Source organism: Oncorhynchus clarkii, chromosome 7 (assembly GCF_045791955.1).
Source record: "Oncorhynchus clarkii lewisi isolate Uvic-CL-2024 chromosome 7, UVic_Ocla_1.0, whole genome shotgun sequence".
In the NCBI taxonomy this organism is placed as follows: Eukaryota; Metazoa; Chordata; class Actinopteri; order Salmoniformes; family Salmonidae; genus Oncorhynchus; species Oncorhynchus clarkii.
This window is the reverse complement of record NC_092153.1, coordinates 59162425-59188239: the sequence shown is the minus strand read 5'-3', so window position 1 is coordinate 59188239 and position 25815 is coordinate 59162425. Positions and strand designations below refer to the sequence as shown.

Below are 25815 nucleotides of genomic sequence, written 5' to 3'. Positions count from 1 at the left end.
TGAGTAATGTATGATTTGTCAACATTTTTAAAGTGGCATTGTTTAAAGTTATTAATGATTCATTTATTAAAATGGCCAGTGATATGAGTCTCTATGTAGGCAGCAGCCTCTCTGAGTTAGTGATGGAAATGGAAATGGAGTCATGGTCAGATTTGCCGAAAGGAGGGCCTTGTGGGCATCCCGGAAGTTGGAGTAGCAGTGGTCGAGAGTTTTAGCAGCGCGAATACTACAGTCAATGTGTTGATAGATCTTCGGCAGCCTTTTTCTCAAATTAGCTTTGTTAAAATCCCCAGCTACAATAAATGCGTCCTCGGGAAATGTGGTTTCCTGTTTGCATAAAGTCCAGTGAACTTCTTTGAGACCCGTCGTGGTATCGGCTTGAGGGGGATATCCACGGCTGTGACTATAACCGAAGATAATTATTTGGGGAGATAATATGGTCTGCATTTGATTGTGAGGTATTCTAGGTGAACAAAAGGACTTGAGTTCCTGTATGTTATCACACCATGAGTCGTTAATCATGAAACATACACCCCTCTTCCTGGAGAGATATTTATTCCTGTTTGCGCAATGAACTGAGAACCCAACTGGCTGGACTGTCTCAGACAGTATATCCCGAGAGAGCCATGTTTCCGTGAAACAGAGTGTGTTACAATCCCGGATGTCTCTCTGGAAAGAAATCCTCGCCCTGAGCTCGTCAACTTTATTATCCAGACTGGACATTAGAGAGTGATATCCTCGGAAGCGATGGGTGGTGTGCGCGCCTCCTAAGTCGGACTAGAAGACCACTCCGAGTATCTCTCCTCCGCCTGCAGTGTTTTGGGTCGGCCTCTGGAATCCGTTCAATTGCCCTGGGGGGTGCGAACAAAGGATCCGTTTCTGGAAATTTGTATTCCTGGTTGTAATGCTGTTAGTGCTGGTGAGTTACCGCCACTCTGATATCCAATAGTTCTTCTCAACTGAATTAGATTAGATTGGATTAAACTTTATTGCCATTGAACTAGTACAAGTACAGTACAACGAAATGCAGTTAGCATCTGACCAGAAGTGCAAATAACAGAGTGCAAATATGTACAAGTGAAACAATTAAGTACAATGTATGTTATTAAGTGGGATGTATAAATGTGCAATAAAGGCAAATGGCAAGTCCAAATGTGCAATGAAGGCAAATTGAAAGTGCAAGGAGGCATGCAACTGAAATGCAGGGATAGCAGCAATGAGGTTACAGAGGTAGATATGTACATATAAAACTGAATAATGTCCTAAATCAGATTTTGCAAAGCAATGTCAGAGTCCAGTCCACAATGCAGATAGCCCAGTTGGCCAATGTGCGGGAGCACTGGTTGTTCGGCCCAATTGAGGTAGTATGTACATGAATGTATAGTTAAAGTGACTGTGCATATATGATAAACAGAGAGTAGCAGCAGCGTAAAAGAGGGGTTGGAACACAATGCAAATAGTCCGGGTAGCCATTTGATTACCTGTTCAGGAGTCTTATGGCTTGGGGGTAAAAACTGTTGAGAAGCCTTTTTGTCCTAGACTTGGCACTCCGGTACCGCTTGCCATGCGGTAGTAGAGAGAACAGTCTATGACTGGGGTGGCTGGGGTCTTTGACAATTTTTAGGCCCTTCCTCTGACACCGCCACCGATGTGAAGGGTCGCTGATGAAGTCGCGTGCCATATGCAGACACCGCTTGCGCTGTAGGTCTACGATGGCAAGGATCTGGGCACCAATGATGTGCTGGGCAGTTTTCACCATCTGTTGCAGGGCCTTTCGGTTGGACACGGAGCATCCGCCAAACCACACTGTGGCGCAGTTAGTCAGAATGCTCTCGACCGTGCAGCGGTAAAAGTTCACCAGGATCTTGGTAGACCAGCGGGCCTTCTTCAGCCTCCTCAAAAGTACAGACGCTGCTGCGCCTTTTTGACCAGGTTTGAGCTATTGTGGGTCCGGAGAGGTCCTCAGAGATGTAGACACCCTGGAATTTGAAGCTGGGCACACGCTCCACCTCAGTGTCATCCATGAGACCTGGGGTCTGGCTGCAGCTTTTAGACTTCCTGTAATCCACAATGAGCTCCTTGGTTTTCTTTGCATTAAGGGCCAGATTGTTGTCAGCGCACCATGCAGCCAGGTGCTTGACTTCCTCCCTGTAGGCTGACTCGTCATTGTCACTGATCAGGCCTACCACCGTGGTGTCGTCTGCGAACTTGACAATGATGTTGGAACCGTGTACAGGAACGCAGTCGTAGGTGAAGAGGGAGTACAGGAAGGGGCTCAGCACGCAGTCCTGTGGCACACCGGTGTTCAGGTTCAGGGTTGAGGAGGTGAAGTTGTCAAACCTGACAGACTGGGGTCTGTTGGTTAGGAAGTCCAAAGTCCAGTCACAGAGAGAGGGGCTGATCCGTAGGTCATGGAGTTTGGTGACCAGCCTAGAAGGAATGCCCGTATTGAATGCTGAGCTAAAGTCTATCAACAGCATTCTCACATACAGTGAAGGAAAAAAGTATTTGATCCCCTGCTGATTTTGTACATTTTCCCACTGACAAAGAAATGATCCGTCTATAATTTTAATGGTAGGTTTATTTGAATAGTGAGAGACAGAATAACAACAAAAAAATCCAGAAAAACGCATGTCAAAAATGTTATAAATTGATTTGCATTTTATTGAGGGAAATATGTATTTGACCCCTCTACAAAACATGACTTAGTACTTGGTGGCAAATCCCTTGTTTGTTTTTTGATGGCTGGATCTTTGTTGTCCCTGTCGAAGTGAGCATAGAACCTGTTTAACTCGACGGCGATGGAGACGTCGCTGGCTGTGGGGGTAGTGTTTTTTGACCGGTAGTCTGTGATGGCTTGGATGCCCTACCACATGCATCGAGGGTCGGAGTTGTTGTTGAAGTGCTCTTCAATCCGCACTTTGTGGTCATGTTTAGCCATCTTGATACCCTTTTTCAGGTTGGCCCTGGATGAGCTGTAGGCTTCCGCATCGCCGGATCTGAAAGCAGCCTTGCGTGCCTTTAGCAGTAGTCCGACCTCTCTGTTCATCCAAGGCTTCTGGTTGGGGAAGGTCTTTATTAGTTTATGGGTGGTGACATTGTTGATGCCGATGTTGTAATCCAGAACGGAAGAAGCATATGTTTCAATGTCCGTATGGGAGTCAAGGGTGGCCTGAGTGGCAAACAATCTCCAGTCTGATGTTGAAACTGGTGCTGTAGTAATAAGTCTGATCCCTCTGGCCACACTTTGACTGTCCTCACTGATGGTTTCACGTGTTTAATGAGGGGTAAATACTTGGGGAGTAGGAACAGTGAAAGGTGATCAGACTGGCTTTGTAAGCCTCCGGAATGTTTGTATACACGTGGTCTAGTGTATTGTCTCCTCTGGTGGGGCAGGAGACATGAAATTTTGGAGAGAAAAAAATCAGATTTGAGTAAAATCCCCTGCAACAATAAAAGCACCACCAGGATGTGCTGTTTGCTAATAGCAACCTGCAGTTCTTTCATTGCTAGTTTAGCATTAGCATCCGGAGGTATATAGGCTGCAGTAACAACAATGGACGTAAGCTCCCGAGGCAAGTAGAAAGGCCTGCACCTAATGATCAAGTACTCCAAATTGGTTGAGCAGTAACTCCCGGTTATGTTACTGTCTGTACATAATGCTTTGTTTATTTTAGTTTCTTCAGACCAGAGGACATTTCTCCAAAAAGTACGATATTTTTCCCCATTTGCAGTTGCAAACTGTAGTCTGGCTTTTTTTATGGCGGTTTTGGAGCAGTATCTTCTTCCTTACTGAGCGGCATTTCAGATTATGTCGATATAGGACTCGTTTTACTGTGGATATAGATACTTTTGTACCGGTTTCTTCCAGAATCTTCACAAGGTCCTTTGCTGTTGTTCTGGGATTGATTTGCACTTTTCGCACAAAAGTACATTAATCTCTAGGAGACAGAACGCGTCTCCTTCCTGAGCGGTATGATGGCTGCGTGGTCCCGTGGTGTTTATACTTGCGTACTATTGTTTGTACATGTCACGTAGATTAGGCCAGAAGGCTATTCTGGAAAACCTAACCTCTATCAAAATAAAAAGATGGTGGCGCGGCAAAAGTTCTTCTGTGCAAGGGTGTTCATATACAAAGTGATTCCAGAACAAAAACAACTTTACTGCCATCAAACATATACCTTATGGGCCAGCTAAAAACAATGCTACCCCATCCAAAGCTCAATCCAAAATGCCTCTCCATGAACTGAAAGAGAGGCTCATTTTGTAGAGCTAGCCCCTCCCCTCAGAACAATGAACACTAATTAATTAAGCAATTACCTATACAATCCTACATTTTCCATTTAACTAAACATACTAAAGTATATACATTGCAACACGTTTGTGAAACAAAATCATAACCTAACATTTACAAAATTACATCACTACTGACAGTGTCTTTCAATATTCTCATTTACATTAATGAGCCATTTGGAACAGGCACTACAAAGTCAGCCCAATTCCCTTAGCTCAGGTCCTTATCCAGCATACCCGGAAGCTACAGAGATGGACAGAGAGAGGAACAAAACAAACAAACACGCTCCTCCACAACATCGATAAGTATAATAAATATTGCTTATATTAAATATGAACACTGACACAAGTGTGAAATGTATGTACTAAGACAGAGAAGTTAACTTGTGTGTCGACCCACATTGTTAACTTATCTGATAACGGAGCAGGGAGGAGTGATGAATGTGTGCGTGCGTTAAAGTACCAAATGCTGCCCGCGGCCAGTGACGGACTTCTACGTCAGAGTACAGATGAACGTGGTACCTTCAGGCGTTTGTAAATTGCTCCCAATGATGACTTGTGGAGGTCAGCCTTTATTGGCTGATTTCTTTTGATTTTCCCATGATGTCAAGCAAAGAGGCACTGAGTTTGAAGGTAGGCCTTGAAATAATACATCCACAGGGACGCCTCCAATTGACTCAAATGAGGTCAATTAGCCTATCAGAAGCGTCTAAAGCCATTACATAATTTTCTGGAATTTTCCAAGCTGTTTAAAGGCACAGTCAACTTAGTGTATGTAAACCTCTGACCCACTGGAATTGTGATCGAGTGAATTGTAAGTGAAATAATCTTTCTGTAAACAATTGTTGGAAAAATGACTTGTGTCATACACAAAGTAGATGTCCTAACCAACCTGCCAAAACTATAATTTGTTAACAAGAAATTTGTGGAGTGGTTGAAAAATGACTCCAACCTAAGTGTATGTAAACTTCCGACTTAAACTGTAATACATTAAAAAAACTAAATACTGCAAAGTATCCTAAGAGCTAGAAGCACGTCAACCCTCTGTCACGTTCGTTGAATGGATGAGACCAAGGCGCAGCGTGAGATGAATACATCTTCTTTAATAAGACGAAGAACACTTAAACTTACAAACCAACAAAACGAACGTGAAGCTATATATGATAAGTGCAGACACAGGCAACTAACACATAGATAATAACCCACAAATTTCCCAAAGAATATGGCTGCCTAAATATGGTTCCCAATCAGAGACGATAAACAGCTGCCTCTGATTGAGAACCAATCTAGGCAACCATAGACAAACAAAGCACCTAAATAGTAAACAACCCCATAAACATACAAAACCCAAAGACAGTACAAAAACACATACATCACCCATGTCACACCCTGACCTAACCAAAATAATAAAGAAAAACCAAGAATACTAAGGTCAGGGCGTGACACCCTCTCTGTCGACTCTAGTGTGTTTGTGTTGGTGTATAAGAGTAAACATGTTTAATTTGAGATTGCTGCCTAGTTATTCAATTTTTATAAGCAATCAAAATTAACTATTAATTTGATTTTTTCCTGGCAAGTGTCCTCTTTCATTCTAACAAATTTGCTGTGAGAGGGAGGGAAGCACATAATAACTTCTCTTCTGTGGTGCCATTGATTAGCAGGGCACATCCATTCTGCTGCCTAGCGAGGATGCCAAGCAGACAAAGCTCGATGTGATAATTGGCTGTGTGACTTGTTGGCCATGCGCTGGCCAAAGTAGAGTGAACCTCAAGCCATAGAGAATTCTTCTATACTGCTCCCTTCATTTTCCCATGTCTCGGGGCTACTTAGCCAGTCTGTTCAAGTTTTTCCACATGAAATGGAGGTGGTGGAAAATGATTTGGGCAGATTGTCGACCCGAAAACCAGCTTACCCTTGGTGTTAATGAATTTTGATGCACTTTTTCTCTGAGAGAACATCGTGTGACTGTTTCTCAGGTTTCTCTGTGTCACCCTGACAATTGGTGGCCGAGCAGACATAGCGAGAGAGTGAGAAGAAAAGAGAGAAAGAGGTTAGAAATTTCAGGAGAAAGCAATAGGAAATGCGTGTCGTCTATGAATCAAAATCAAATTTGATTTGTCACATACACATGGTTAGCAGATGTTAATGCGAGTGTAGCAAAATGCTTGTTCTTCTAGTTCCGACAATGCGGTAATAACCAACGAGTAATCTAACCTAACAATTTCACAACAACTACCTTATACACACAAGTGTAGAGGAATGAAGAATATGTACATAAAAATATATGAATGAGTGATGGTACAGACCGGCATAGGCAAGATGCAATAGATGGTATCGAGTACAATATATACATATGAGATGAGTAATGTATGGTATGTAAACATATAAAAGTGGCATTGTTTAAAGTGGCTAGTGATACATGTATTACATCAAGATGGCAAGATGCAGTAGATGGTATAGAGTACAGTATAAACATATAAGATGAGTAATGTAGGGTATGTAAACATTATATGAAGTGGCATTGTTTAAAGTGGCCAGTGATACATTTTTCATCAATGTTTACATTATTAAAGTGGCTGGAGTTGAGTCAGTATGTTGGCAGCAGCCACTCAATGTTAGTGGTGGCTGTTTAACAGTCTGATGGCCTTGAGATAGAAGCTGTTTTTCAGTCTCGGCCCCTGCTTTGCTGCACCTGTACTGACCTCACCTTCTGGATTATAGCTGGGTGAACAGGCAGTGGCTCGGGTGGTTGAGGTCCTTGATGATCTTTATGGCCTTCCTGTGATGCGTTGTGCAGACCTCACTACCCTCTGGAGAGCCTTACGGTTGTGGGAGGAGCAGTTGTCGTACCAGGCGGTGATACAGCACGACAGGATGCTCTAGATTGTGCATCTGTAAAAGTTTATGAGTGCTTTTGGTGACAAGCCAAATTTCTTCAGCGGTTAGAGGCGCTGCTGCTCCTTCTTCACCACGCTGTCTGTGTGGGTGGACCAATTCAGTTTGTCCGTGATGTGTACGCCAAGGAACTTAAAACTTACTACCCTCTCCACTACTATCCCATCGATGTGGATAGGGGGGTGCTCCCTCTGCTGTTTCTGAAGTCCACCATCATCTCCTTTGTTTTGTTGTCGTTGAGTGTGAGGTTATTTTCCTGACACCACACTCCGAGGGTCCTCACCTCCTCCCTGTAGGCCGTCTCGTCGTTGTTGGTAATCAAGCCTACCACTGTAGTGTCGTCTGCAAACTTGATGATTGAGTTGGAGGTGTACACGGCCATGCAGTCGTGGGTGAACAGGGAGTACAGGAGAGGGCTCAGAACGCACCCTTGTGGGGCCCCAGTGTTGAGGATCAGCGGGGTGGAGATGTTGTTACCTCACCACCTTGGGGCGGCCCGTCAGGAAGTACAGTACCCAGTTGCACAGGGTGGGGTCAAGACCCAGGGTCTCGAGCTTGATGACGAGTTTGGAGGGTACTATGGCGTTAAATGCTGAGTTGTAGTCGATGAAAAGCATTCTCACGTAGGTATTCCTCTTGTCCAGATGGGTTAGGGCAGTGTGCAGTGTGGTTGCGATTGCGTCGTCTGTGGACCTATTGGGGCTGTAAGCAAATTGGAGTCGGTCTAGGGTGTTATGTAGGGTGGAGGTGATATGGTGATTGACTAGTCTCTCAAAGCACTTCATGATGACGGAAGTGAGTGCTACGGGGCGGGAGTCCTTTAGCTCAGTTACCTTATCTTTCTTGGGAACAGGAACAATGGTGGCCCTCTTGAAGCATGTGGGAACAGCAGACTGGGATAAGGATTGATTGAATATGTCTGTAAACACACCAGCCAGCTGTTCTGCGCATGCTCTGAGGACCTGCAGCCATGTGAGGGTTAACACGTTTAAATGTTTTACTCACGTCGGCTGCAGTGAAAGAGAGCCCGCAGGTATTGGTAGCGGGCCCTGTCAGTGGCACTGTATTGTCCTCAAAGGGAAAAGTTGTTTCGTCTGTCTGGGAGCAAGACATCCTGGTTCGCGTTGGGGCTGGTTTTCTTTTTGTAATCCGTGATTGACTGTAGACCCTGCCACATACCTCTTGTGTCTGAGCCGTTGAATTGCGACTCTACACTGATGCTTAGCTTGTTTGATTGCCTTGCGGAGGGAATAGCTATGCTGTTTGTATTTGGTCATGTTTCCAGTCACCTTGCCCTGATTTAAAAGCAGTGGTTCGCACTTTCAGTTTCGTGCGAATGCTGCCATCAATCCACGGTTTCTGGTTTGGGAATGTTTTAATAGTTGCTGTGAGTATGACATCGCCGATTTTCTTGCTAATAAACTCGCTCACTGAATCAGCGTATTCGTCAATGTTGTTGTTTGACACAATGCGGAACATATCCCAGTCCATTTGATCAAAGCAATCTTGAAGCGTGGAATCAGATTGGTCGAACCAGCGTTGAACAGACCTGAGCGCGAGAGCTTCCCGTTTTAGTTTCTGTCTTTAGGCTGGGAGCAACAAAATGGAGTCGTGGTCAACTTTTCCGAAAGGAGGGTGGGGGAGGGCCTTATATGCGTCGCGGAAGTTAGAATAACAATGATCCAGGGTTTTACCAGCCCTGGTTGCACAATCGATATGCTGATATCATTTAGGGAGTCTTGTTTTCAGATTAGCCTTGTTAAAATCGCCAGCTACAATGAATGCAGCCTCAGGATATGTGGTTTCCAATTTACATAGAGTCAAATGAAGTTCGTTCAGGGCCGTCGATGTGTCTGCTTGTGGAGAATATATGCGTCTGTGATTATAATCGAAGAGAATTCTCTTGGTAGATAATGCGGTCGACATATGATTGTGAGGAATTCTAAGTCAGGTGAACAGAAGGACTTGAGTTCCTGTATGTTGTTATGATCACACCACGTCTCGTTAATCATAAGGCACACCACCCCGCCCTTCTTCTTACCAGAAAGATGCTTGTTTTTGTCGGCGCGATGCATGAAGAGACCAGCTGGCTGTACCGACTCCGATAGTGTGTCTTGAGTGAGCCATGTTTCTGTGAAGCAAAGAACGTTAGTCTCTTATGTCTCTCTGGAATGCTACCCTTGCTCGGATTTCATCTACCTTGTTGTCAAGAGACTGGACATTAGCGAGTAGTATACTCGGGAGCAGTGCACAATGTGCCCGTCTCCGGAGCCTGACCAGAAGACCTCTTCGTCTGCCCCTTTTACGGCATCGTTGTTTTGTTTCGCCGGCTGGGATCCGATCCATTGTCCTGGGTGGTGGGCAAAACAGAGGATCCGCTTCGGAAAAGTCGTATTCCTGGTCGTAATGATGGTGAGTTGACGTTGCTCTTATTTCCAATAGTTCCTCCCGACAGTATGTAATAAAACCAACGATTTCCTTGTGTACCAATGTAAGAAATAACAGGTAAAAAACTAAATACTGCATAGTTTCCTAGGAACGCGAAGCGAGGCGGCCTTCTCTGTCGGCGCCGGAAGTACACCTCTCTACAGTACTGAAAGATTTCATAATTTCAGAGAGGAAATCAGCAGGCCTTGGACGTCAGTTGGGGCATTTAATTCATACCTGGAGCACAGATAGTGGGGTCCAAAATTATTGACACCCTTGGTAAAGCAAAAATGCAAAAAATAGCAAAAATGACTATAAAATAAATAATTTAAATGGTGAGCTATATTGTAGGCAAAAAAACTGGGAAATTATACACGGAGTGTACAAAAGACTATGAATACCGGCTCTTTTCATGACAAAGACCGACCAGGTGAAAGCTATGATTCCTTATTGATGGGGGGGTGCAACTCAGTAGTATGAAGGTATTCTTAATGTTTTGTACACTCATTGTATAATTTTATACTAATACAATTGCTCTTAGAAAAATATTTTGTTTAACAAGTAATATATTTTTATTCAAAATGGTAGGGTACAAAATTGACACCTCTGTGTTCAGACTGAGATAGCCATTTCAAAATGTACATTTTGTGGCCAATTAATCATTTCTTTGTGGATTTTGATGTGTGCTTGGAGTTATTGTCTTGCTGGAAGGCAAACCCGGTTGAAAAACAGAAGCAAATGCAGAAAAGTACCTCATACCTACTGCAAAATATGATGGTGGATCATTGCTGTTATGGGGCTATTGTTAAGGTCAACGGCATTGTGAGCTTTACCAATTACCAGGACAATTTAGCCAAAAACCTGGTTGCCTCTGCCAGAAGGCTGACACTTGGCCTCAAGTGGATCTTCCTGCACTACAATAACCCCAAGTACTAATCAGAATCCACAAAAAAAAAATGTTTAATTGACCACAAAATCAACATTTTGCAATGGTCATCTTAGCCTCCGGACCTGTGCTTTGAATTGAAGAAGGCAGTTCATACGAGTAGATTAAGAATGGAAAGATTCTGTAAGGAGGAAGGGTCTAAGATCCCTCCCAAAGTGTTTTCCAATCTCATAAAACATTTTAGAAAAGGTTATTGAAAAAGACCACATGATCAACTTTGCTGTACATTCAAGGCTTCTTTTTACTCGTCTGGTGCAAGGTAACTGTGCAGACACAGTGATCTGAGCTGTCTGATTGACCAGCGGTATACCTATAGTTGTACTTCGTTTGCACTCTGGGGCTGCCGGCTAGGCGGAGTTCTACCTTCAGACACATTCAATTGTTCAAAATGAGAAGACTTTGCCTTCCCGGCACTAGGCTGCTGAATCAAGTGCACGTACTGTTAACAGCATGAAGAAAGAAAAAAAACTAGGAATTGCTTGGAGATCGACCGGTTGGTGACCACTGCTTTATAGGAATAGGTCATGCCTTTCGTTAAATAGCAACGAAAAAAACAGACATTCAGTTGACATTCATCCCGGTTATAGATTATGGTGATATTGTCTATATGAATGCTGCCTGCTCTGTATTGAAACCATTGGATGTTTGTCAGTGCACTTACTGCACTTTCTTATGGGCTACAGTTTCAGTACACATCACTCCATTCTGAATCAGAAAGTAGGCTGGCCCTCTTTTAAGTCTCGTAGATCAATGCACTGTTCTCTATTTCTTTATAAAACCACTCTTTTGCAAACTTCCGCCATACCTTACTTCATTGTTAAATTACAGACATACAGCAGACCCGATCACAGAGATGGGTAACTCTAGATGTCCGGTTGATCTCTACGCAATTAGGTATATCTGCATGCGCCCTGTATATGGAATGATCTGCGGAACTCTCTGCACCTTGATGTTCTGGTGCCTTTAGGGCAGTTCAAGTTGATAATGGAGGACCTCATTGTTGAGGAATGTGTTTTGCTTCTTAAATGAATTGTAGTATTGTATGCTATTATTACGTTGTCTGTTAGAATGTTGTACATTTTATATTTTGTGTTCATGCAGGGCTCCCTTGAAAAAGAGGCCTTGGTCTCAATTGGACTCCCTGCTAAAATAAAGGTGAAATAGAATAAAGAATCCTAGGAGGGTGACCTGAAGGGCCACCATAGCTCTTATTGAGACTGTGCTGTTTGAGCTGCAGCACCCTGCCAGGAGTTAGAATAATTGAATACACAAGGTGCAATTTCGAAATGTGGTTGTGCATCCGCTGTCAGTCAATTAGTCCATGTCAGCAAAACAATTTTAGATTGGTAAGTTAGTCCAGCGTCTGGCTATCTAAACTTGTATTAAGAATGGTTGAATTACCAACTGGGATAGGGCCCATTGATCAAAAGTTATCGTATTAAAAACGGCAAACATTTTCCTCCACCCTATGGCAAAATGTGTAGAATTGCAGGAAATACGTTATAAAAGTGCTAAATCTTCTCTCTGCCCCATGGCAAAATGTGTTGAATTGCAGGAGGGGTGTATGGATGTGGGTACTGCAGACCCATGAGCCACTGCGGCCCCTCAGGATGAGTTTTTCTGTGGCCCCCACTCACATCAAAGTTGCCCATCCCTGCTTTACATGTAGTGATGTTTTATATTCACTCCACAGGGCCCTACTGAGCCTGACAGTGTAGAGGGGTCTGTGACCTTCTGCAGAGACATGACCTCCACATGTTGACCTTCTGTCTGTATTCATGGGTATCTGGCCACAAGGGAATGTGAGAAGAGAACAGAGCAGATCCTTTATGTTATTAGCCATCTGCAGTGACCGTAGAAAGTCAATTTGGATCTGCACTGTACTGCATTGACCACCATGACCAACACATCAGCATAGTTTCCCTGGAAACACTGTTGTCAAGGAGTGCTTTAATCTAGCTATATCATTAGTGGGGATACCACATAGGGATGGGAGATATAACCATAATGTTCTTCTGTTCTTTCCCCCGGAACAACCACATGAGCCAGGACTCATAGACAGCTGTTGCATAGATGTCCTGCATTGTTCTACTTTATTATTTTCTAATAATGTGATTTGGCCTTTCTGCTCCATTAACCTGGGGCTTGATATATTATGAAAGGCCCTAGACTCATTTCTGAGAATTTCTCTCCCCAGAGTTTTGGAGAACGCCTCGAGTGGGAAACGGGCTTCCTGCTCCAAGGAGGAAGACTCTTCTCTGCCACTTGTCCTGGGAAAACGAGCCCGGAAAACCTGGGAAGAGGACAGGAAGGAGTCGAGCTGAACTCTGTTAAACGCCTTCACCTTTATCTAATTTCTTTAAGCAAATTTTCAGGGTATAGCATGTTAAGCAATATATTTTATTTGTCATTTTATAACTTGGTTGTTCCACCAATTAGATACATTTTGAGTGGTGAAACTTGGTGGAGAAAACCCCAGTTTATTTCACCTAATTGTAACATTCTGTCATAAAGAGCACATATGTGAAATTCTGTTTTTTAACACTGGATAAAATGGTTCCTTTCGAGAAAAGGACCTTTGAATGTTTTGGTACCTACTGGAGACCTCTCCTTTGTCCATACCCATTCAGCATTGTTCAGACCCTGTTAAGCCAGCCCCACCCATCTCTTTAAGGATTCACATGTGAGGTCATGTGCTAAACAGTTAGTAGTGTAGTAAAGATTAAGACTTAAAGTAGTAGCCTACGATAAGGAAAAATTCCAGGTAAACAGAAAGTAAAAATATTTTATAAATATTAGATGATGCTTACCCAGACACACTTGTCTACATTGATGGGTCATGTGAAATAAATGCTATAAACCCCAGCCACATCCAGTGGTGGAAAAAGTACTAAATGGTCATACTTGAGTAAAAGTAAAGATACCTTAATAGAAAATAACTCAAGTAAAAGTCACCCAGTAAAATACAACTTGAGTAAAAGTCTAAAAGTATTTGGTTTTAAAAATACTTAAGTATCAAAAGTAAATGGAATTGCTAAAATGTACTAAAGTATAAATAAAAAAAGGCGGCACAATTTTTTATAAACAAAAAAAATATTGACGGATAGCCAGGGGCACACTCCAACACTCAGACATAATACAAACAAAGCATTTGTGTTTAAAGTGTCTGCCATATCAGATGCAGTTGGGATGACCAGGTATGTTCTCTTGATAAGTGTATGAATTGGACAATTTTCCTGTCAAAATGTAATGAGTACTTTTGGGTGTCAGGGAAAATGTATGGAGTAAAAAGTACATTATTTTATTTCGGAATGTAGTGAAGTAAAAGGGAAAGTTGCCCTAAAATATAATTAGTAAAGTACAGATACCCCCAAAAATACTTAAGCAGTACTTTAAAGTATTTTTACTTAAGTACTTTACACCACTGGCCACATCTTTCTAAGTGGATGGGTCTCCACAGAAGGTGTAAATGGTACAGCCAAATGGTTACTTGCATTGCAGAAATATATATATATATATTTTTTATTTCACCTTTATTTAACCAGGTAGGCCAGTTGAGAACAAGTTCTCATTTACAACTGCGACCTGGCCAAGATAAAGCAAAGCAGTGTGACACAAAAAACACAGAGTTACACATGGAATAAACAAAGGTACAGTCAATAACACAATAGAAAAGTATATATACAGCGTGTGCAAATTAAGTAAGATTAGGAAGGTAAGGCAATAAATGGGCCATAGTGGTGAAATAATTACAATTTAGCAATTAAACACTGGAGTGATAGATGTGCATAAGATGAATGTGCAAGTAGAGATACTGGGGTGCAAAGGAGCAAAGAAATAAATAACAATATGGGGATGAGGTAGTTGGGTGGGCTATTTATAGATGGGCTATGTACAGGTGCAATGATCTGTAAGCTGCTCTGACAGCTAATGCTTAAAGTTAGTGAGGGAGATATGAGTTTCCAGCTTCAGTGATTTTTGCCATTTGTTCCAGTCATTGGCTTAAGAGAACTGTAAGGAAAGGCGGCCAAAGGAGGAGTTTGCTTTGGCGGTGACCAGTGAAATGGATGTGGAGGTCCAGCTCGCGTGGTTACTCGTTGGCTGCGGTTGTGAGGCCAAATACTCTAAAACAACATTGGAGGCTTATGGTTGAGAAATTAACATTAAATTCTCTGGCAACAGCTCTGGTGGACATTCCTGCAGCCAGCATGCTAATTGCACACTCCCTCAATTTGAGACATCTGTGGTGTTGTGTGACAAAACTGCACATTTTAGATTGTCCTTTTATTGACCCCCAGCACAAGGTGCAACTGTGTAATAATGATCATGCTTTTTAATTTGTTTCTTGATATTTCACAACTGTCAGGTGGATGGATTATCTTGGCAAATGATAAATTCTCACTAACAGAGATGTAAACAAATTTGTGCACCACATTTTAGAGAAATACACTTTTTTGTGCATATGAAACATTTCTGTGATGTTTATTTCAGCTCATGAAACATGGGACCAACACTTTACATGTTGCGTTTATATTTTTGTTAAGTGTAATTGCTGATTGCCTAGGAGAGGAGATACCATTCCCCCTCCAATACTGCCACTGATTACGGAAACAACAACAGTCACAAATTGCCCTGCCCCTTAATCCTGGTTGATGTGTCAACAATCATCTGCAAATTATGAGCAGTCAGCAGATCACACACCAAGTAGGCTACTGGGAAGACAGACAGCACTTCAAGTAGATGGCCCTACATACAGTTGAAGTCGGAAGTTTACATACACTTACGTTGGAGTCATTAAAACTTGTTTTTCAACCACTCCACAAATTTCTTGTTAACAAACTATAATTTTGGCAAGTCGGTTAAGATATCGACTTTGTGCATGACACAAGTAATTGTTTACAGACAGATTATTTCACTTAGAATTCCCTGTATCACAATTCCTATGGGTCAGAAGTTTACATACACTAAGTTGACTGTGCCTTAAAACAGCTTGGAAAATTCCCGAAAAGTATGTCATGGCTATAGAAGCTTCTGATAGGCTAATTGACATCATTTGAGTCAATTGGAGGTGTACCTATGAATGTATTTCAAGGTCTACCTTCAAACTCAGTGACTCTTTGCTTGACATCATGGGAAAATCCAAATAAATCAGCCAAGACCTGCTGGAGGAAACAGGTACAAAAGTATCTATATCCACAGTAAAATGAGTCCTATATTGGCATAACCTGAAAGGCCGTTCAGCAAGGAAGAAGCCACTGCTCCAAAACCGCCATAAAAAAGCCAGACTACGGTTTGTAACAGCACATGGGGAAAAAGATCGTACTTTTTGGAGAAATGTCCTCTGAAATAGAATTGTTTGGCCATAATGACCATCGTTATGTTTGGAGGACAAAGGGGGAGGCTTGCAAGCCGAAGAACACCATCCCAACCGTGAAGCACGGGGGTGGCAGCATCATGTTGTGGGGGTGCTTCGCTGCAGGAGGGAATGGTGCACTTCACAAAATAGATGGCATCATGAGGAAAGAGAATGGATATGGATATATTGAAGCAACATCAAGCCATCAGTCAGGAAGTTAAAGCTTGGTTGCAAATGGGTCTTCGAAATGGACAATGACCCCAAGCATACTTCCAAAGTTGTGGCAAAATGACTTATGGTCAAGGTATTGGAGTGGCCATCACAAAGCCCTGACCTCAATCCCATAGAAAATTTGTGGGGAGAACTGAAAAAGTGTGTGCGAGCAAGGAGGCCAACAAGCCTGACTCAGATACACCAGCTCTGTCAAGAGGAATGGGCCAAAATTCACTGAACGTATTGTGGGAAGCTTGTGGAAGGCTACCCGAAACGTTTGGCCCAAATTAAACAATTTAAAGGCAATGCTACCAAATACTAATTAAGTGTATGTGATGAAAGAAAAAAAAGCTGAAATAAATCATTCTCTCCTATTATTCTGACATTTAACATTATTAAAATAAAGTGGTGATCCTAACTGACCTAAGACAGGGACGTTTTATGAGGATTAAGTGTCAGGAATTGGGAAAAACTGAGTTTAAATGTTTTTGGCTAAGGGGTATGTAAACTTCCAACTTCAGCTGTAGCAAAGGGACAATACTAGACAACGTATACTTGGAGATATCAGGAGTCCTCTAGCTATAGAATGAAGACCCCCCCCCTTCCTCACATACTTTGTGCATGACACCCCTGATAGCAGTGCACCGGGGACTCAATATACAGGTCGTCTTGTGCACAAAGAACCCTGGTACACATATGCAGGGGTTAGGTGAGATGTTCTCTGGAGGAGCTCTGCTATTGTGCTGAAAATTGCAGCTGTGCAAATGACCCCAGGGACTACAAATTTAAGAGGAAAGTTATGTGAAAGACCAGGATGATTCTTCTGGTAATTCACCTTGCCCTTCCCCAGCTCTGTGCCTGTTCAGTTGTTGGATGTTTGTCCGACCCTCAATCCCCGCATCAGGTGTTTGCTCCCATGCCTGGCCTGCTGTTTGTCTGCCACAGATTAGCTGGAGCTGAGACGGGTTGGATTTGCCTGTCATTCGCAATTCACGCTGAGCGCCTATGTATAAACAGCTCTCAAACTGATTTTGGGTTTGTTTGAAAGCATAGAGCGGGCCAATATAATTCAATATGTAGTCAAGGTCAGAATGAAAACAAAAGAGAGCGAGAGAACTGTAAGGAGGAGGCCTGCCGGTTTTGTATGTAGGGGTGAAAAAGCAGGAGCACTTTGGAGACCTGACCTCAAATGAAAACAACATAGCTGGAGCAAGGCAGGACTGTGACATGGTGTTGCTCCAGTCACTGGACCAGAGCAGGGAGGCGTCTCGGCCCCTCACTGCAGGGGCTGACTGGACACTGAGCAAAGACGGGCAGGGGCACCTCACTGCGACACAGAGATACAGACACGGGCCCAATATTAAAGTGACGTACTCATCCCGGCACACTGCTTCCTCACTCGCTCCCAGTTTTCCTGAAAGTAAAAGACGCAAAAACAAAACTTAAGAATGGGAAGCATAGAAATAGCACACATAGAACAAATACCGCTTCTTATCTTGCTTTCAATGAGAATGCCACATTTATAACACATTTCTATATTAATATGGTCATGCCGCTCAAAAAGTTACATAGTGCAGCTTTAAAGAGGGAGAGTTCATCTCCCATGCCACCTGGAGCATTGGCTCTGCAGCTATTAAATATCACCTGTGCCAGCACAGGTGAAACTAATGACTTACTATCGAGGCGACAGGTGCAACACATCCTGACCAACGAGGGTGACTCCAATCAGGGCACGTTCACCCCCAAATAGAACCAAACTCCAAAACCAGAACCTGTAACACAAGGTACAAGAATATCCTAGAAGACAGTAGTGTTGTCCCAGTTAAGACCCTCATGGGGACCACCAGCCTCCAGAGAGTGGTGTCAAATCTCAATGTCACAGTCAGGGATCAGAGCAATTTCTCCCTCGGGCAGGGCCAGCTTATCCCACTCTCCTTCACATACAGCCAGTCACGCACCACACCACCGTGCCTGCCTGTTGAACTCCTCCACTGCTGGGTTGGCAGTACATTATGGGCTCAATTCAATTACTACTGCATTGCAGCATTTACACAGTACAGAGCAGGGCCTAGTTTTACATTTCCAATTTTCAGAATAAGATGTGCCAAGTCTTGTAAACAAAGACACTGTATTAACATTGGTATGAGGGGTTATATTCAGTTCCTGCCTTAGTGGCCCAGTCTGTCTTAGCGCTGGGATGCTCTTCTCACATTCAGCACCCCATCCATTGCTCAGCCTGTCCATCATGGGGAAAAAGCATTTGACCCATGTTCATGCGGTTCATTTACGGGTTATTGCATTTTCTTCCTTTCTAATTGCATTTATTTTCAGAGGTATATTGTAAATGCTGCAGTATGCCTATTGATACATGAAGCAGGCAGTCAAATACTAAACTGAAAATCAGTTCTAACTTAATTCTGAGACGAGGGGCAGAGTTTGACAGCCTGTTTAAACTTTAGACATCCTGTGAGTGACTGGTGAATATGTGTGCGGTGTGCTGTGGTACGGACTACAGAGTGATGAAAAGTTCCCATTTAATTGCCACAGAATTGCAATGCATTCCCCAGAGGCATATTAGCAGCCTGAGCTATGTGCTATCAGAGCCCAGATCTTTAGGCTAGCACAGGTCAAATATGGTTAATCAACACTGCAGGATTCCACTTTAATATTAAGCATGCAGCCATGAACACGGAGCCTTTCTATTTATCTAAATATTGCAGTCTTGTGCATCGCCAAATAAAGATTAGAAGGCCATGTGTGTTATTTGTTACATTATTAGCCCAGAATTTTTTTTGTGTTATTACATACAGCCGTAAAAAACTTTTGGATATCAGAGTGGCGGTAACTCACCAACATTACAACCATGAATACGACTTTTCCGAATTGTATACTTTGTTCGTACCTCCCAGGGCAATTGAACTTATTCCAGAGGCTGCTCCAAAACACCGCCAGCGGAGAAGAGGTATTTGGAGTGGACTTCTAGTCCGACTCAGGAGGCTTGCACACCATCCATCACTTCCGAGTATATTACTCGCTAATGTTCAGTCTCTGGATAATAAAGTAGACAAGCTCAGGGCAAGGATCACCAACAACAGCCTATTGGGAGGAGTTCAAAGACCTCGCAGTGTGGTGCCAGGATAAAAACCTCTCCCTCAACGTGATCAAGACAAGGAGATGATTGTGGACTACAGAAAAAGGAGGACCGAGCACACCTCCATTCTCATCGACGAGGCTGTAGTGGAGCAGGTTACGAGCTTCAAGTTCCTTGGTGTCCACATCACCAACAAACTATCATGGTCCAAACACACCAAGACAGGGACAAGACAGAAGAGGGCACGACAACGCCTATTCCCCCTCAAGAGACTGAAATATTTGGCATGGGTCCTCCTCCTTAGCCCCGGAAAAAATGGCATCGATGCCTCAACACTTTTTGAGTTAAGGCCATTTTTCTGGGATTAAAGGTCAAAAACGAAAATAGAGCGCTAATTTGACCGCTTCACGTCAAAGTACATGAACCTACGGTGTCATGGAAAAAAAGAACCAGCCATTTATCTATCGTAATTTAAGATAAATCATACAATGTACAATTGGTGATGCTAAAAGAAATGTTTTGTTTTTTTTTCAAAAAAGTTACAGATCCAGTTGCGGTTTGTTCAGACAAATCCATTAAGGTGGGTTTCGGAGCGCCGCGAGATTTCTGTGATTTTCTGAAATCACACACACTCATTCAACCCTCTGTAAATCAGTCAGTTCTTAACGTAAAGACTTAAAACTCAACATTCTGTAAGAGCCTACCCCAAAGAGGATATGTGTTCACTTTCAGCTTCCTGTGTCAACCGGAAGTGCCTTAAGTTGGGGTCATAGGGGCTGTTTCGAAGGGTTAAAAAGGTCACATCTTTCCAAAACTTCATATGGTGATTAGGCAACCCTCGTGAACTGTAAATCAGTAATTTCTCCCAACAGATGTCAAAGAAAAACCTCACACACACACACACAGCAAGGATGGAGTGACACAGTGTGGGGCTTAACACTTTCATGGGTGAGTTCCAAATATTTCTAACTGTCGCCCCAGCATGAGTTTTTTTATGCACGTGATGTTAGAACGTCCTCTCCATTCCAGAATGTGATTGTTATGTAACAGTACATTTAATCCGGCCTGCCCTCAAACCAAAGCACGCAGACTGTTTTTATTTGTCATTTTTTAATTATTTTCTATCACGTTTTTTATTTTCTAATAACAGTTTGAAATGAGGTGTGTTCCGCCTCATTCATTCACATAAAAGTAGTCATTTTTACTTTTGCGGACCAATAAAACATTTTGCCAAATACATTTCAACTCAGTTTTTCACAATTCCTGAACCTTAACCCTAGTAAAAATTCCCTGTCTTAGGTCAGTTAGGATCACTTTATTTTAAGAATGTGAAATGTCAGAATAACAGTAGAGAGAATGATTTATTTCAGCTTTTATTTATTTCATCACATTCCCAGTGGGTCAGAAGTTTACACACACTCAATTAGTATTTGGTAGCATTGCCTTTAAATTGTTTAACTTGGGTCAAACGTTTCAGGTAGCCTTCCACAAGCTTCCCACAATAAGTTGGGTGAGTTTTGGCCCATTCTTCCTGACAGACCTGGTGTAACTGAGTCAGGTTTTTTAGGCCTCCTTGCTCGCACACACTTTTTTAAATGGGATTGAGGTCAGGGCTTTGTGATGGCCACTCCAATACCTTGACTTTGCTGTCCTTAAGCCATTTTGCCACAACTTTGGAAGTATGCTTGGGGTCATTGTCCATTTGGAAGACCCATTTGTGACCAAGCTTTAACTTCCTGACTGATGTCTTGAGATGTTGCATCAATATAATAATAATTTTGCACGCCCAATTTTTCAGTTTTTGATTTGTTAAAAAAGTTTGAAATATCCAATAAATGTTGTTCCACTTCATGATTGTGTCCCACTTGTTGTTGATTCTTCACAAAAAAATACAGTTTTATATCTTTATGTTTGAAGCCTGAAATGTGGCAAAAGGTCGCAAAGTTCAAGGGGGCCGAATACTTTCGCAAGGCACTGTAGATACTTTTGTACCCGTTTCCTCCAGCATCTTCACAAGTTTCTTTGCTGTTGTTCTGATTTGCACTTTTTGCACCAAAGTACGGTGATCTCTAGGAGACAGAACGCGTCTCCTTCCTGAGTGGTATGATGGCTGGTCCCATGGTGTTTATACTTGCGTACTATTGTTTGTACAGATGAACATGGTACTTTCAGGGTTTGTAAATTGCTCCCAAGGATGAAGCAGACTTGGGGAGGTCAAAAAACATTTCTGAGGTTTTGGCTGATTTCTTTTGATTTTCCCATGATGTCAAGCAAAGAGACACAGAGTTTGAAGGTAGGCCTTGAAATACATCCACAGGTACAGCTCCATTTGACTCAAATCAGAAGCTTCTAAAGCCATGACATAATTTTCAGGAATTTTCCAAGCTGTTTAAAGGCACAGTCACTTTAGTGTATATAAACTTCTGACCCACAGGAATTATGATATAAGTGAAATAATCTGTGTCATGCACAAAGTAGATGTCCTAACCGACTTGCCTAAAACTGTAGTTTGTTAACAAGAAATTTGTGGAGTGGTAGAAAAACAAGTTTTAATGACTGCAACCTGAAATGGACAAAAATTAATGGGAACTTATCGGCACCGTACGAAACATATACACGATGTACATTATCACTCAAATGGACGTCGTTTCATTCAAAACTTATTGCAAATGCCATATGGCAAATTCCAAGTGTCACACAGCAAAATTCCAATAGATGGCGAGTGCGCTCCACGGTAAATTTTCATATTGCAAATGCATATCAAGTCAAGACCCAAAGGTCAAATTTGGAAAATTAAAAAAAAAAATCTAAAACTTATCACAGCCTTAAAAAAGTGCTTTCTGGACCATTTTTTTTTTTAACCTGTTGCGTCGACCAAACCCGGATCCGGGATTCTATTTACAGACCTAAGCTCATTACCATAACGCAACGTTAACTATTCATGAAAATCGCAAATGAAATGAAATAAATATGCCATCTCTCAAGCTTAGCCTTTTGTAAACAACACTGTCATCTCAGATTTTCAAAATATGCTTCTCAACCATAGGAAAACAATCATTTGTGTAAAAGTGGCTAGCTAGCGTAGCATTTAGCGTTAGCATTAGCGTTAGCATCCAGCACGCAAGATTTCAACAAAAACATAAAAGCCTTCAAATAAAATCATTTACCTTTGAAGAACTTCGGATGTTTTCAATGAGGAGACTCTCAGTTAGATAGCAGATGCTCAGTTTTTCCAAAAAAGATTATTTGTGAATTCGAAATAGCTCCGTTTTCTACATCACATTTGGCTACCAAAAAAAAAAAGAAAATTCAGTCCTCAAAACGCGAACTTTTTTCCAAATTAACTCCATAATATCGACTGAAAACATGGCAAACGTTGTTTAGAATCAATCCTCAAGGTGTTTTTCACATATCTCTTCAATGATATATCGTTCGTGGAAGCATGGTTTCTCCCCTCAATCAAATGGAAAAGTACAAGCAGCTGGTGTTTGCGCACCGAATTCCACGCAGGACACCAGGCGGACACTTGGAAAATGTAGTCTCTTATGGTCAATCTTCCAATGATATGCCTACAAATACGTCACAATGCTGCTAACACCTTGGGGAAACGACAGAAAGTGTAGGCTCATTCCTTGCGCAATCACAGCCATATAAGGAGACAATGGAAAACAGAGCTTCAGAGATTCTGCTCATTTCCTGCTTGACGCATCATCTTGGTTTCGCCTGTAGAATGAGTTCTGGGGCACTTACAGACAATATCTTTGCAGATTCTGAAACTTCAGAGTGTTTTCTTTCAAAAACTGTCAATAATATGCATAGTCGAGCATCTTTTCGTGACAAAATATCGCGCTTAAAACGGGAATGTTTTTTATCCAAAAATGAAATAGCGCCCCTAGAGATCCAACAGGTTAATGATTTTTTTGTTGTCAATTATACATGTAAAAAAACTGTATGAACATACTTTTGTCATATTTTATTGTCATATTTTTTTTTATTGTCCATAAGACAATGCCAAATCAGGATGTTTTGTCATTTTGCAATATGATTTCATAGGAAGTCAAAAGTCAGTGAACCATTGCCAAATGCCATAATGTCCAAATGCAATATGAAAGTATTGAAAGTGCCAAATCAGGATGTTTTGTCCATTTGCAATATGATTTCATAGGAAGTCAAAAGTCGAAGTCAAAAGTCACTGAACCATTGCCAAATGCCATAAGAAATGTCCAAATGCAATATGAAAGTATTGAAAGTGCCAAATCAGGATGTTATGTCCATTTGCCATGTACAATCATAGGAAGTCGGTTTCCAAACCCAAAAGTCAGTGAACCATGTCCAAATGGCATTTATACTGCCCAAATGATATATAGCACTATGTTAAGCCATGAATCAACCTAGATTGTATATTTGTCATGTATGATGAGGAAGAAGTGGGACTCTTGTTTTTTAAATATTTTTTTTTAAACGTCCAAAATGAACAGGGGCGCTCCCTATTGGATGGGCACGGGTGGGGGCTGCTCCTTAACCAACCGTAGACCCCTTGCACCCCCCTAAAGGCATTAAAAATCCATTTAAAAATGTGCTCCTGGTAACCCGTTCCAATAACCAGGCGCCCGGCTGTCCATTTGCAATATGTTTCAATGGGCATTTACCATCAAGAATTTGACATGCTCAAAACAAATGCAGGAATGCGAAATTGACTGGTTTGATGAACTCGGGATGGCCGGGCAGTGATTCTGGTTCCTCTCCATTGCTCGTTGGTGTTGATTTCAGAATGTCAATTTGGTGATCTATCACTGTTTAAACATATTGCAAATGGACAAAAGTCAGCCAGCAAGTCACTGTCCATTAGTCAATTAGATATCATTCTGACACCAAACTGATACAAACTGACACCACACCCACTTTTTCCAACTCGTTTAGAAGCCAACTATCACATATTTCAGACCAGTCCCGAAATTCACAGCGTCTTCTGTTTAAACCATAATAAAAACATAAAACACGTAGTTACGTTCTAGCTGCAGGTCCAGTTCTGACATTATATGTAGGCCTAGCTGAGTCGACCCCGAATCCCAAGTTTCGGCTCGATAGGTCATTTGGAGCCCGAGCAGCGACCTTAATTGGTGCTGAAAATCCACATTTTCCAGGTGTTGCTATGGGGTCCTTGAATGAGCTATCGGACAGAAACGTTAGGGTCCGTCTCTATGGGCCGAGGTGGTTTCAATGCACCGAGTCTTGCGACTCTGGGACTTTTCTAAATGTCGTCATTTTCGTGATGGTCAAAATGAATTGAAGTTATTGCAAATGTACGAGGCTGTTTCTCGGTCTGAAAACCTTCTAGAGCCACATAACTCACCGTGCACTATCGACTTGAGCTCTAGAACAGGTTTCCAAAGTTTCAGAGCTCTAGGTCTGACGGTTCTTTGATAGTTCGAACGAAGGCAACTATTGCAGGCTCTTTGTGGCTTTAAGCCCCACCCTGTGTCACTCCATCCTTGCTGTGTGTGTGTGAGTTTTTCTTGGAAATCTGATGGGAGAAATTATCAATTTACAGTTCATGACGGTTGCCTAATCACACATATGACGTTTTGGAAAGATCTGACTCTTTTAACCCTTCGAAACAACCCCTATGACCCCAATTTAAGAGACTTCCGGTTGGCACAGGAAGCTGGAAATAAACACCTATCCTCATCGGGATATACTCTTACAGAATCCTGAGTTTAAAGTCTTTACGTTAATAATTGACTGATTTACACAGGGTTGAATGCAGTGCTTTTCACAAACTGCAGGTTTGGTACATCAAAACACCTTTAGGGCAAATTTAACCACTTCCGGTTGGTCCAGGAAGCTTAGAATCAACACAGGTAGGCCTCATAGTGGCCTGATGAATTGTCATCGAAGACAAGTTCATAAGGCATTCATAACCCACATAGGCTTCAGGTTTAATTTAGGGGAGCAGGCAATGTATTCCTATGGGGAGAGATGTCATTGTAAACTGTGAGATGAAAAAGCCCTGTTTTCACTGTTAAGGGTTAATGCCACATGGTCAAGGTTAGGCTTGCACAGATCGGGAGGACCTCAGGAATGTTACTGAGGTCGAATTGTGCTTCTAACCCTAACGGTTCTCCCGCTGTCACTCAAAAGGACTTGAAATTTAGGTCCAGGCTTCATAATGGGCCTACTTTTTTTCATGTTCCCTGCGCTCAGACCGAGCAAGCTACGGTCAAGCGGGGCATCTCGTTGAACTCAGCACTGCCTAGAGATTATGGTAATGCCATTGCTGTCTCTGTGAGTCTTTAACCCTTTCACATGTACCATCACACCCCTTGTGATTAGAACACTCATTTAGAAAACTTGTTTAGAATGGCCAGTTTCGAAGGACGCAACAATCAGCATTTGAGCTGCCACACTTTTTTCAGAAACTATTTACACAAACACAGTCCTTACAAAGTTATGTCCAGAATGTGAGCAGTTTATTTTTGGATGCAATGTTCAGATATTCACAGAAGTATATATGTTATAACACAATCATCCTAACCGGAAAAATGTAGGCTACATTTGTCCTAGCGCTGAGGAAAGATTGAGCAACACAAGCGA

The 25815-nt window shown here is 42.2% G+C and overlaps 1 protein-coding gene across 2 annotated transcripts in view; it reads left to right on the top strand.

Moving 5' to 3' along the window:
* LOC139413566 (E3 ubiquitin-protein ligase RAD18-like) overlaps positions 1–15036 on the top strand; it is a 100132-nt gene extending 85096 nt beyond the window's left edge. The window contains exon 13 of one of the 2 annotated variants that reach the window (XR_011634813.1): positions 12759–12832. Coding sequence is in view for 1 of the 2 variants with exons in the window: in XM_071161072.1 (XP_071017173.1) it covers positions 12759–12885 (127 nt within the window). In the remaining variant the exon portion in view is untranslated. Of the gene's footprint in view, positions 1–12758 lie in introns of both variants that reach the window. The other variant, XM_071161072.1, reaches the window with a different exon arrangement.
* The last annotated feature ends 10779 nt before the right edge of the window (positions 15037–25815 follow it).